Source organism: Acipenser ruthenus, chromosome 18 (assembly GCF_902713425.1).
Source record: "Acipenser ruthenus chromosome 18, fAciRut3.2 maternal haplotype, whole genome shotgun sequence".
In the NCBI taxonomy this organism is placed as follows: Eukaryota; Metazoa; Chordata; class Actinopteri; order Acipenseriformes; family Acipenseridae; genus Acipenser; species Acipenser ruthenus.
In genome coordinates, this window is record NC_081206.1 from 23,231,317 (window position 1) to 23,244,148 (window position 12,832).

Genomic DNA, 12,832 nt, shown 5'->3' on the forward strand with positions numbered 1-12,832 from the left:
ATATATATATATATATTGAATAGTCTCTAAAATAATATGTTAAATATATAATAATATTTATTGACAATTTAGTTTTCCCGTTTCTTAATGCCTTGCCTTTTTATTTAAAACTACATCGCCCAGAAACCATTGCAACCCACTGGAAACTACCATAATCTGAACCGCTTTACAAACCAGCATGTAAACCATATGATTACGAACTGATAGAATACGTTGTGTGATTGAAACACGTTGCAACCATATATACAATAGATACACTTTTAACACCACTCTCCTAAAGAATAAAGCAAATGCAGTTAGACCTAAATCTTTTTTTTCTTTAATCAGTGTATGCCAAAGTCGTGGAACAACGTAGGAACTTTTCTTTTTTGTGTAATTTAGCTAGTAGGGGCGCATTAGCGAGCGTACAGGAACTGGATCGATGGACGCGCGTTGTTGTAAAACTTGTTGATATAGTTCTGTATGTATCGTACCAATAATACATTACTCCGATTTTCGATTCCAGGAAATAAATAAACTAATTAAACGATCCAGAAGAAAATCTGGTTAGTTGCCTGCATAATAATTGTAAAGTAAGTTCGTTTGGAGAATATTGCGATTGCTAAATCGTAAACAGCATGAGTCGTTTACCGGTCATGGAAGTTCAGCAAATCATCAAAATTCAGGATTAAGATATACCATTTTATTTTCTAATGAGACGCTGTTTTTAGTCTGACACAATTTGTTGGGAAAAATATATCTAGTAAGCCAGTATTTCTTGGTAATGTAGTGTTTAGCAAATGCGTGACATTAAGTTACAGTAACATACATAGACAAAAATGGGTCTGGAACGTGTTTTAAGAAGTGATTTAACTTCACTTACTGATCAATGTTAAGTAATAAGCATATATATATATATATATATATATATATATATATATATATATATATATATATATATATATATTACAAACCAAAGGAAACGTTTGCAGGTTTATTTAACATTGGATATTAATGTTTTTTTTTTCTTTTTTTTTTTTTTTATCAGGGCTATATTATTTTAGCAGGTATGCTGCTGACCATAACAATACAGTTTAATGGTATTTCACTTGAAGTATGTACAGATTGTTGTTTATTTTCATGTTTGAATTACCCCCTGTATTTACTTGATATTTTTTATATCCACGTATAAGTGGTTACTGCAGTTGTTTGTAGTAGTAATTTATAATTCGAGCTTCTGAAGGTGGCCAGTTAGTTTTCTAGAATAATCTTTATAAACGTTTACTGGAAATGGAGATAAGTTTTCTGTTTCGTTTTAACAGTAAGTGAAGGCAACATGGAGAAGACCGTCCAAGTAAAGAAGTCATTTGCACCTTCTGTGTCCCAAATCAATGCAGAGTTTGTAACACAGGTATTTGTGTCATTTTTTTTTAATACAAATCTCATATTGTTTTTCCACACAATATGTAATACAAAAAGTTGTCTAGTGTTTTGGCCCCTTGAAACACAGCGGTACATCAGGGGACAATTATGTGGTCTTCCAGGCAACTTTCTGACAATAGTATAACTATTAAGTTAAGAAAATTCATTGTGTCTTTAAAATGTTTTATGAATAATTCTGAACTATGATTGATTGTTTTTTTCAGTTGGCAAATAAATATTGGGCTCCACATGTCAAGAAGAAATTGCCCTTTGACCCAAAGGTAAACTGATTCCTGCTGTACCTCACTTTGTCATTACAGTACATCATCATAATGTGTTTTCTCTGATTGTTATTGTAAACTGAAGTATTGTTTATGTACCTAGATGACAATAAATATATAGTTTTGTTTGTACTTTTCTACATTCTTCTTTAATAGGTTGTGGAAGATGTGTACCAAAAGGAAATTCTGAAGTCAAAGTAAGTAAAAATAACAAAGTACTGCACCAGAACACATCAGTGATACTCTGAGAAAGATAATATACTGTATACATGTGTAAAAACAAGTTCTTTGTGGTTCATTTCAGAAATGTTGTCCCGTAGGGTAGCTGTTTAGTTTCTGGTCTAAATGCTCCAAGTCTAGACAAGTGTGAAGAGCATTTTATGTTGAACCTGCAACAAAACACTGGAATTGATTTCTAAACATATGAACCATTCAACAACTTTTTGTTTTAGGTTTGCAATCAGGAAGATCATGCTGCTTGAGTTTAGGTGAGTTGTTCGTATTATTGAGCACTCTTTTTAGTAGAATCATGTTCTAAATTATTACGTAATAAATTCATTTTAGACTGGGCAGGTGCATTCAGTACACATTGCCAGTCTTGTTTTTAATTACTAAATGTCTCTCTCTCCCTCCCCCATCCCTCTTGTAGCCAGTATCTGGAGAATTACCTGTGGGTGAACTATTCCCCTGAGGTATCCAGTAATGCCTATTTAATGACAATTTGCTGTATTGTAAATGAGAAGTTCAGAGAAAACGTCCCAGCATGGGAGGTAAGAAATCTGAATTATTATTTCTGTTTGGAATGATTTAAATAGCAGGATTCATGATGTTCATAGGCACTGTAATACTGTTAAATCAAAATCTTGTAAAATCCACCACCTAATATGGTCTGTATCAGTCAGATTGTTGTTATTATTATTATTTTTTTAATAACCCTTGTCCCTCCACAGACTTTTAAGAAGAAGCCTGAACACTTTACATATTTTTTTAAATGTATCCTGCAAGCATCTCTGGCTGAAGAAGATGACGAGTTGTCACTGCGAGAGCAAACTGTTCAACTGCTCTTTCTCGATCACTGCTTTAACAGCCTGGTAAATAACATTTTACTCTAAAAATACTTCCCCTGCTATCTCTGACAGGATATGGAAATCTACTTTGAGCCAAGGAAGGTTGCAAATCCCTGCCTTAACTAGTATTCTTGAGGATCCTACTTGTGAATGGTTTCTGACTAATATAAATTATCTTAAACAGTCACTTGAATTTGATTCAATGTTTAAGGTAGACTTGTTACAAGAAATTATAGTACATATTTTCCAAGTAGGTCATGGTGCTTTTTCACTTGACTGATACCTGATTGGCTGAGCTATTGACTGACGTGTTGGGCAGCAGTAGTTTGATTTTGATAAACCTTTGTGTGTTGGTACCTGTCACAATTCTATTCAACACTGTTTACCTTCTTGGTGTGGGTATTTCTTGCCAATATAATAATCTGTAATGTTGTTACTGTCCACCATGTTTCTTTTTTAGTGACAGCAGTCTATACTATTGAGTCTGGAGTTCCCTCAGATAGTGTACTTATTGTTCAAAACCAAAATAGGCATTCCATATATTATGACTTTTAATTTGTATGGAATATAATGTACATTCCATTGCTGTGCATTAAAGTTAAGGGTTTTGAAATTGCCTTGACGTGTTAATTTTTCTAATGACAGGAAGTGGACTTGATCAGAGAGCAGGTACAGCAGCTCATCTCCCTTCCCATGTGGGTTTGTCTGTTACCGGTAAGTACCGGCAAACAACAACTTGGTGTTTTGTGTTAAACTTGAGTCTTTATGTCTGCTTTTGATACTTCTTAATACATCCAGGTTGTGCCTGCTTGGCATATACTGTAGTATTGAAACCCATATGTTCTACACTATATATATTGTAGCCATCTCGGTGAACGCAGGCAGACGCATCACACAGGGCGAAGCAATCCACACACAGACGGAGGGCGGGCGCGAACCCGGGACCTTTCGCACTAACGCATAGCGCCGATATCGCTGTACAAGAGCCAGCTCCTTTGCAAGGAGGATCTATCGGGCTTATGTCTTCGTGTGCGATTACGTCACCTACCAGCCCTGCTGTTGTCTTCCCCTGTGCACACTACAATATTTAGAAAAAAAAGTTTGTGTGAATTTAATCAAAACTACAAAGATGATGTTAAAATAAAATAAATCACTGTGATACCTACACACAGCCGTATAAGTATAATATATATATATATACTATACTACCATAGTCACAATCTAAATGGACAAATGGCAACATAGTTAGTTTGAAACACAATTCAATCACTGTAGCAGCAATTAGGGTTCTGTAAAATAAAAAATAAAAATAAAGGTTTAAGACTGTACTGTATTTCTACGTTTCTCTGTCTCGGATTTATCCTTATCTAATAGGACTTTTGAAAAACTGTTTTATAAATGTGTTGTAGACACGGCTTGATCTTGAATTAAAAAAAGTACCTAAACTGCAGAAGTTTTGGAGTCTGGTCAAGAAGAATTACGACAAAATGGCAAAAAAGGCAGCAGAACAGTAAGAAATTCAATATTGTTTGATTTTTTTAAATCCTCTTCAATAAGAACATTGTATTTTTGTATTATTATATCAGACACTTTGTGACACAATTTTTATTTGTTTATATTGTTTGACTTTTTATATTATACTTCACTGCAGGGTCAAAAAGAAAGGAACAAAATCAATATCATTTGTTAAGATGTAGTTGACTCTGCCTTTTTTTCCCCAGGGCTGACAAGGAGAGAACATTTCTTTCCTTTCTTATTAGGAAATTTCTTAGAGTGCTCAAGTCAATTCCTCCATCAGGTATTTTTGGAATTATTTAGTTTTATTGTATTTACAGTAATGCATTGTGGGCCATGATATTCACAAAGTTTATACTGGCATGCTAAAAAGAAAATAAAGCTTTGATGTTAAAGTTGAACATTTGGAAGATTTTTTAGAAGTTTCCATAAAAATGTAGGTAGAACTCAATAGTGAAATTACAGCTGCAGGTTTACCAATAGTTTCTTAGTTGCTGCTTTCTGTGCAGTATGCTTCAGTGCAAGAAACGGTATGTTCTTTGGTTCCTGGCAGTTGCCTTATCCATGAACAAAAGAGTCTTCCGCCCTCATTCCGAGAATACTAATTGCAGGTTTACGGCTTCTGCCAGACCCCAGAATACAAAGCTGTAGAGTGCTGGGAGCTGTCAGACTGAAACGCAGTACTTTTGTTAAGACACCCTGCTGGCTTACATCTATAATTTTTTCTGTCAGCCCCCACTCACCACTCGCCTCATCATCTTTGAACATACTGCTCAGTCTCTGTATTTGTCATCCTGTGAGGGGGAGAGCTGCAATCCTAAAATAATCACCATCTCCAAGCTGAGCTCAGGTTCCAACCTGATTCAGAAACCGAGAGTGTGATGCTGCAGATAGTTGGTGCTCAAGTCTTATTTTAATGTTGCCATTAATGTTGCATGTTGGCCTTTCATCTTCCTGTTTTTAAGTAATACATGCTAACCTGTATACCCTCTGAATTTTAGGTCCTGTTTCTTTGGAAAAAATCCACTACTGTGAAAGATTTATAGAGCTGATGATCGATCTGGAGGTAGGGATTGGATACATGGGTTTTATCCGTGACTTTAAACTTATAAATGTATCCAAAAAGTATAATGCAATAGAAACCAATGCATAAATGATGTCTGAAGCAAATAACAGTATTATCTGTCTTTTAATAAGTGATATGATGGGGTATAGGGTTTATTTTCCTCCTCAGTGCGTGTGTTTTTTTTTTTTTTTTTTTGCTGTAAATGTTACCAAATATACTTTTTCTGGTTACAGTGGGACCTGTGGAAAATGTCCCTGGTACTGCCGTAGACATGATAACACAAAAAAATAAATGCAGGAAATGTTTGCCTTATTGACGCACTACCTGTTACACTGCATTCTCATAGGCTTTGCTTCCCACCCGTCGTTGGTTTAACACCGTGCTGGATGATTCTCATCTTGTGGTCCACTGTTACCTGTCCAACCTCCTTAAAAGGGAGAAAGAAGGACATCTTTTTTGCCAGGTGAGGTTCCTTTTTGAAATGTTTAGTCCATTAATCAATGCAGAATTTGTGTTCTACAATTTGTGTCTATGTTTTTGATGTTGTTCTTGACTTGAATATAGTAGAAATATTAATTTCAGTGAAAAAAAAAAAGTCTGATGTTAACAGCATCACAATATTCCAATTCAGATAAATTGTTTTTCAGAAGTGTATAAACAATTAGATGGGTGTTTGCCGAACAGAAAATCCTACTATATGAGCTCACAAATGGATAGATCTGTTAATAGTCAGTGGATAGGTGTTTTAACGCAGTGTTATAGCAATCCACAATTCTGTATGTTCTATCACCTTTGTGAAGCCCTATGCAAATAGTTCACAAGTTCCAAGAGTCCATGGAAGCTAGCATCTAAATCAGTTTTTGCACTGCAAGCCAGCACACATAATGAATAATAAAAATGACAAATAAAATGGGACTGGTCAAACAATTGTGATGAGCACGTATTCCTAATAAGGTCTAAAACAGACGTCATATTTTATTACAGATCGTTGCAGAACATATTGAGAATGTAGCTCTTGGTTAATCTTGAACACCGTTTATCGAATTATCGAAGTGCTTTACCATATATCCTCTGTTTCCAGAATCTAGCTTATCATATTTTAAGACCTGTTGTTGCAGTTTAAAGGCTATATCTTGGGAACCATTTTGACCACATTGTATGTGGACAGGTATTACCAGAAGTTATTGAACAAACTGACCATGGTGAAGTGTCCCAAGTCACTGATTTGTGTTTCTCGTTTAATGTTTGTACCCTTTTGAAATACTCTGTTCTGTTTTGTTTGCAGCTTTTGGACATGCTTAAGTTCTACACAGGCTTTGAAATTAATGACCAGACAGGGAATGCACTGACACAGAATGAAATGACAACAATGCACTATGATCGCATTACATCTTTGCAGGTAAAACATACCTAGTAAGTCCTTAATGGTCACATATGTTTTTGTGTGACCAACAATCAAGATAAGAGGTGACACTGTCTATTACATATCAGTATTTTATTATTTCTATTAGTATTATTTTCATTTAAGAGTATGGCTTTAATATGTTTTATTTAGTTTTTTTTCTGTTTTTGAAATAGCTCTGTCCTAAAATCTCTCTTATCCACCCACACAAAACAAAACAGTGCTTACCTTCCAGAGTCTAAGCTCTGTTGATCCCATGGTATTATTTCTAATCACATTTTTAATGAAATTCAATAAAACTTGTTTGAAATTGAAGTGTAGGATTAAAGATTACACTTCTGGTATGTGCAGTTTTTTTATTTGTAATTCAGACCATGTATTTTAACCTAACCTGACCTCATTTCAAATCCTTTTTTGATTTGGTTTTAAATTTATTTTTAAATGGGAGTTGCATTGATAATGTGTACAAGCTGATACAAGACACACTTAGCACATGAACTGCAGTTTTATTTGAATTGACCTCAAAAGCTTTGAAATACACTGTTTTTTTTCTTCATTTCTTAACCTAGAGTGGGCCTCACTATTTGGTGCACTGCCTGGAACCATTATTTTCTTACTTTAGGACAAACAATTCAAATAACTGGTTTTGAAGGTCATTCGTTTTAATAATCGTGTGTATCATTCTAGATATCCAAACCTAGATCCCTTTGTAAGGAAAGTTATAAACACACACACACACACACACACACACACACACACACACACACACCCCTCTATGTATATTTTGGCTGAAAAATAACTCTGAATATCTGTAATATTTAATTCTCTGTCTGTCGTCTGTCTATCAAATTATATATATATATATATATATATATATATATATATATATATATATATATATATATATATTATTTTCTTTTATTTCAGAGGGCAGCATTTGCTCACTTTCAAGAACTTCATAATTTTGCTTTGTCAAATGTGGCAGCAGTGGACACTCGAGATTCTTTACTAAAATTGTTTGGACCTCTCAGGTAAATATAAAATGTTTCTTTAAGAGGGTAGTAACACAGGCCATTTGAAATCATTTAAGGGTCTTTGTTGTAAAACCGCTTTAAACAGCTGTATGCCTGTAAATGTCCTAAATTTCTTTATAGGGATTCAGCATGCACTCTTGTGGTGTTTAGTTTGCTGCCAGTCTCCCAGATGTGTGCTCTGTGTACCCAGTTAGGATCTGAAATGTACTCGGAGCCTGTTTGTGTATGAGGGGAATGTGCTGTCATTGATAAGTTCATGCCAGTGCATCTGCTGACTACTTATCAAGATGAGGAACTTCATGTTTGCGAGCCTGGTGTTCCTTAATCTAGACTTTAAGCAAAAACATTTTAGTCTGGTTAGAGTATGTTATGTACTTCCAGTAAATATTAAGCATCTAGCATGCTTTGCATCCCTATAGCCCGGTACACACTGCCCGATGTGTCTCATAACACACTAGCTGATGCAAGGGAATCACATCGCAAAATATTAAATATATATAAACTTTGTGAGCCAACTGAAATCGATTGGCCTATCCTGTAAAATCACATTGCAAACCATAATATGCTGCCCGATGTGACTGAAAAATCACATTGCAATTCATCAGGCAGTGTGTACTGGGCTTTATGGTCAGAAAATAGTTTGCAGGTTATGCCTCACGTGAATGTGGTGGAACCAGAGGTAGGCTTGCAGATCTTACATAACTGTATATTTGACAGAGGGTGGTTGCTGTTTCTTGATAGCAGTTCCATCTTTGATTTAAGGAATATAATGTGCATGTGTGTCCTTAATGGAAGAGCTTGTGCATGTATGTTCTGCTTGTAGTTTTTACAATGCTTGGCGTAACCTTGACAAGCCAACATCTCTTTTAAGGAAAATTCAGGTCAGCCTAGCAATATAACCGATCGTGACAGATATCAATTGAAGAGATTCAAAAATAGGCCCGCCACAGCACCAAAGATTAACAAGACCTGAAATAATGGAACTGTTTGTCATGATGAGCAAGTCTTTTATATTACGGTTGGATGACAGAGTCACTACCATAATGCAGGGGTTCCAAGACTCAAGGCCCCCCATGACATTGGCCAACCTTACTGAGGACCCCCACTCAATTTTGATTTTGATACCTTTCAAGATAGAGGTTGTTCGTTTGTACCAGTAAACGTACTACTGCTTTCGTTCTGTTCAGTGTCATTTCTTGGACGTTTGAGAAACCACTCTATAATAACTGTACCTGGTTGTACTGCGCCTGACTGCAAATGCAACATAAGCCTGCTTGTAAAGGTACGCGGGAGCGCTATGGTTTCATTGATTTATTTCGGAGAAGAAAATATATTGAACATAAATTGGCAGAAAAAAGTGTGTGAGCTTGTGACTCCCTGAAACCATCTCGTAGCCCCCCCAGTTAGGAAACCTCTGCCATAATGCAGATGCAAAATATAGCTAGAAGGTATCTTTCAGTCAGTCACACTCAGATTCAAAGATCCGGGATTCATTTTACCAACATAAGTTAGATTTTGAAAATAAACCACTGTTAATAAACCACTCCCTTTTATATCTGCAGTCCCAACACACTCCACCAGGTGGCATCATATCTCTGTCTCTTGCCAGCTCTGCCTGAAGGAGAAGAGACAGCCTATGAGAAGGAGATGCTCTTGGAACTGTTGGTAAGTGAAATTCAAGCCTTTAGAGGAATCATCTGGAAATAAAATGAGAGACCTGGTGTATGCTGCAGCAGAATGAAAGCCAGCAATTTGTTTCTTTTTTTTAATTGTCCATCGTTGTCAAAGACAAGTCTGAGTTAGCCTTAATAGTCAAAATGTAAACCACAGTACTAAAAAGACAAATGTCGTTAGAAGTGTTTCGTGTCATAATTCATAATAAAATAATGGATTTATTGGCTTTAAAAAAAAAAAAAAAAAAAAAAAGATTATCTAGAATTGAATAGATTATAATTAACCAATGCCACTGTCTGAGTTTATTTATTGCTGAAGGTTACAAAGCATTATCAAAAAAAAAAACCTTGGAAATGATCTCGATTTGTACATAAAGCAAAGACAGTCAGCTGTGTGTAAATCTCACTGTGGTAATTTGCAAAGCTGTGCATGGGTTAATGTAGGGATTTTGTTGGGGATTAATTATTCCGCTTATGAAAATCACAGTAGATGAAATGATGTTTCTCTAATCAAGTATTTAATGTTTCAGATTCCAATTAAAATAACAGAGTAGCCTGAAAGAAAGCAGAGCACTTGAATTGATTGCATATGTGTCACTTTTGTTAGTAGATAATGTAACAAGGAGTTAAGAGTAGCTTTTCCCAAGCCTATTTTGGAAGGTATTAAGCGATCAACCTCAACAGGATTTACAAATGTCTTTTAAATTGAGTCACAAGGAGCAAAACAATCCTGTAAGTAAGCAATTCAATCAAAGATAACTTAGCAAGAGACCTGGACAAGTTGCTTGTTTGCTGTGTTGTCGTCTTAATGCACCTTCTTATACGCTATAATTGAATATGTACGAAAGTGAATGTGTGTTTTTTTTTTTTTTTTTTTTTAAATATCATATTGAAATGATCTGGGGGAGTAGTTACAACAAAATAAAACTATCTGTGTTACGTTTTTGGTACTTTCCAGGTGTCCCGACATGAGCGGAGAATATCCCAAATTGAACAACTTAACCAAATGCCCCTTTATCCCACGGAGAAGATTATCTGGGATGAAAACATTGTTCCTACAGAATATTACTCTGGGGAAGGTATGGAAGAATAGATCATGCAAAATTATATTAACTGTCCTGATAGATATTAGAAAATATGCATTTCAAAAGCTTTGTTTTTATTTTTTAGGGACTTATCACTTAGACGTCTGTCCTCTATCTTTCTTTTTTCATATAGGGACTTGTTTTTGCAACATAAAAGAAATCATTTGCCTTTTTCTGTAGTAACAGTAATACAGTGCTCCCTTAAAAGGTGGTATGGCTCCTGATTTTGCCACATCCACTTGGGGGGGTAGTATGATCTGAAGCACACTGAAACATAATCCAGTAGCATAGTTATTGCTTGTGCACAAGCAAGACAAACAACAAAAACATCAAAGAAACCATGGTGTGTGTGTGTGTGTGTGTGTGTGTGTGTGTGTGTGTGTGTGTGTGTTTTGTTTTAAGGTAAATCAACCAGGTGACTTTGGCATGTGTTCCTGTTTCAGGCTGTTTGGCTCTACCAAAACTGAATCTACAGTTCCTGACTCTTCATGACTATCTTCTGAGGAACTTCAACCTTTTCCGACTGGAGTCAACCTATGAAATCAGACAAGACATTGAAGATGTGGTCAGCCGGATGAAGCCATGGTAAGTGATAACCTCAAGACCTTAGAATATTTATAAATCTGGCCATGAAGACTGGTCCTTCATTGTCCCATAAAGAACAATACTTCATAGTAAACATTAATATTTAGTAGTGGTGGAAAGTAGAAAGAAATTAACTATTCTCAGCACTTGTACTTACTGGATTTTAAGCAGATCATCTAAGGGCATGTAGTGGATATTGCTGGTTTGGAACAACCTCCAGAACTAAGTAAGTGAATTCTAAAAGGCTACTGGGAGTTACATTTTGTTCTATATCAACAGGCAGTCAGAATATGGAGGGGTCGTATTTGGTGGCTGGGCAAGGATGGCACAGACAATCCTCGCCTTTTCCATCGTTGAGGTGGCAAAACCCAATATTGGAGAGAACTGGCCAGCTAGAGTGCGATCCGATGTTACCATCAACCTGAATGTCAGAGACCAGATAAAGAGTGAATGGGAAGGTAATTGTTTATAATGGTTATAAAAACGCCACCAACGTCTGCTGTTTATTACAGTACATGTTTTAATTAATGGCATGCAACCTTAGTAATTCTAGCATTCAGTTATTTCATTCCTTGTCCTTTCTACAATGCATCTGATTTGTAGCATATTCATTCCTCCTGGCAAACAGCGGGATTGGTGTCACCACATGCTCCCTCCTGGTCATTGCTTAACGTTGCCTGCTGATGCTGGGAAGCCAGGCATGTTTTTGAGAATACAGTCAATTCTCATTAAAATGTGGACCCGGCCAAATTTAGCAGTCCGTTCTTGTAAGTTACTACTTACAATATGAATTCACTTAACATGAAACTCCTGTTTGTTAATTATTTTGGAGGTGCACCAGGTTAGAAAAAATTGAATTAAACAAAGTGCCCTAGTTTGAACAGCTGAGTGTAAAAGATATTGGGAAATGCATTAACTTGCATCTAGATTAGCACCTCTCTACTGTATTTTAGTGCTGTTTTCGGACTACTGATCCTATAATGCATTTCGAGTTGCCATAGTGCTAACGTATCAATGCCATTTCCATGAAGCAGCGCAAAAAATGTGCACTATCCTTGCAGACAAAAGGTGTTGAAATCAGTGGATAATGCACCACTGTACAAGAAAAAGAAAGATGTTGCTGCAGATGTCATTACCGCAAACACTTTGTCAACCATTCTGATAAACCTATGAACATCAAACTGGATGCAAGTCGTCATTTGATGTTCACTTCAAAAGTTCACTCACAACTGTATTTTCAGTCAAATGCACCGGTGCTTTTAAATGTATAATACTTTTAATTGTACTGTAATTGATCTTTGATTTCAGTGTTATTATGTTTAATATAATGTACATTTGACATTTTCAATACATTTGGTTTTGTTACTTATAACACACTATTTGTGGCTTGCAGGCCTCCGTAAACATGACGTGTGCTTCCTGATTACGGTTCGTCCAACCAAGCCTTACGGGACCCGGTTTGACCGCAGGGAGCCCTTTGCAGAGCAGACTGGCCTAGTGTACGTGCGAGGGTGTGAGATTCAGGGCATGCTGGATGAGAAAGGAAGAGTCATTGAAGAAGGTAAGTGGTCTGTAACAATGTTTCTACAGTTTAAAAGCAATATTAGGAGGTGCTGAAGGTCCTCTTAGTGGGCTCCATTTACAAAGCTTTGTCAAGGTGTTTTTTTAAGTCAATTTTAATGTAACTGTTTAATGCATTTAAAAATAAATAAGTACACTATAT

At 36.0% G+C, this 12,832-nt stretch overlaps 1 protein-coding gene across 6 annotated transcripts in view; it reads left to right on the forward strand.

Moving 5' to 3' along the window:
- Positions 1-362: 362 nt before the first annotated feature.
- The window catches only part of LOC117422954 (RNA helicase aquarius-like), a 40,525-nt gene continuing 28,055 nt past the window's right edge, over positions 363-12,832 (forward strand). The window contains exons 1-20 of one of the 6 annotated variants that reach the window (XM_058991588.1): positions 363-572; positions 1,028-1,046; positions 1,302-1,390; positions 1,626-1,682; positions 1,839-1,879; positions 2,135-2,170; positions 2,332-2,452; positions 2,633-2,773; positions 3,395-3,463; positions 4,159-4,259; positions 4,471-4,547; positions 5,266-5,330; positions 5,677-5,793; positions 6,616-6,729; positions 7,660-7,763; positions 9,329-9,431; positions 10,398-10,518; positions 10,968-11,109; positions 11,389-11,567; positions 12,503-12,670. In XM_058991588.1, coding sequence (XP_058847571.1) covers positions 1,316-1,390; positions 1,626-1,682; positions 1,839-1,879; positions 2,135-2,170; positions 2,332-2,452; positions 2,633-2,773; positions 3,395-3,463; positions 4,159-4,259; positions 4,471-4,547; positions 5,266-5,330; positions 5,677-5,793; positions 6,616-6,729; positions 7,660-7,763; positions 9,329-9,431; positions 10,398-10,518; positions 10,968-11,109; positions 11,389-11,567; positions 12,503-12,670 — 1,831 coding nt within the window. In that variant the 5' untranslated portion in view covers positions 363-572; positions 1,028-1,046; positions 1,302-1,315. Of the gene's footprint in view, positions 573-723; positions 743-1,027; positions 1,047-1,075; positions 1,094-1,301; positions 1,391-1,625; positions 1,683-1,838; positions 1,880-2,134; positions 2,171-2,331; positions 2,453-2,632; positions 2,774-3,394; positions 3,464-4,158; positions 4,260-4,470; positions 4,548-5,265; positions 5,331-5,676; positions 5,794-6,615; positions 6,730-7,659; positions 7,764-9,328; positions 9,432-10,397; positions 10,519-10,967; positions 11,110-11,388; positions 11,568-12,502; positions 12,671-12,832 lie in introns of those variants that run through there. The other 5 variants (XM_058991585.1, XM_058991586.1, XM_058991589.1 and 2 more) reach the window with 5 other exon arrangements.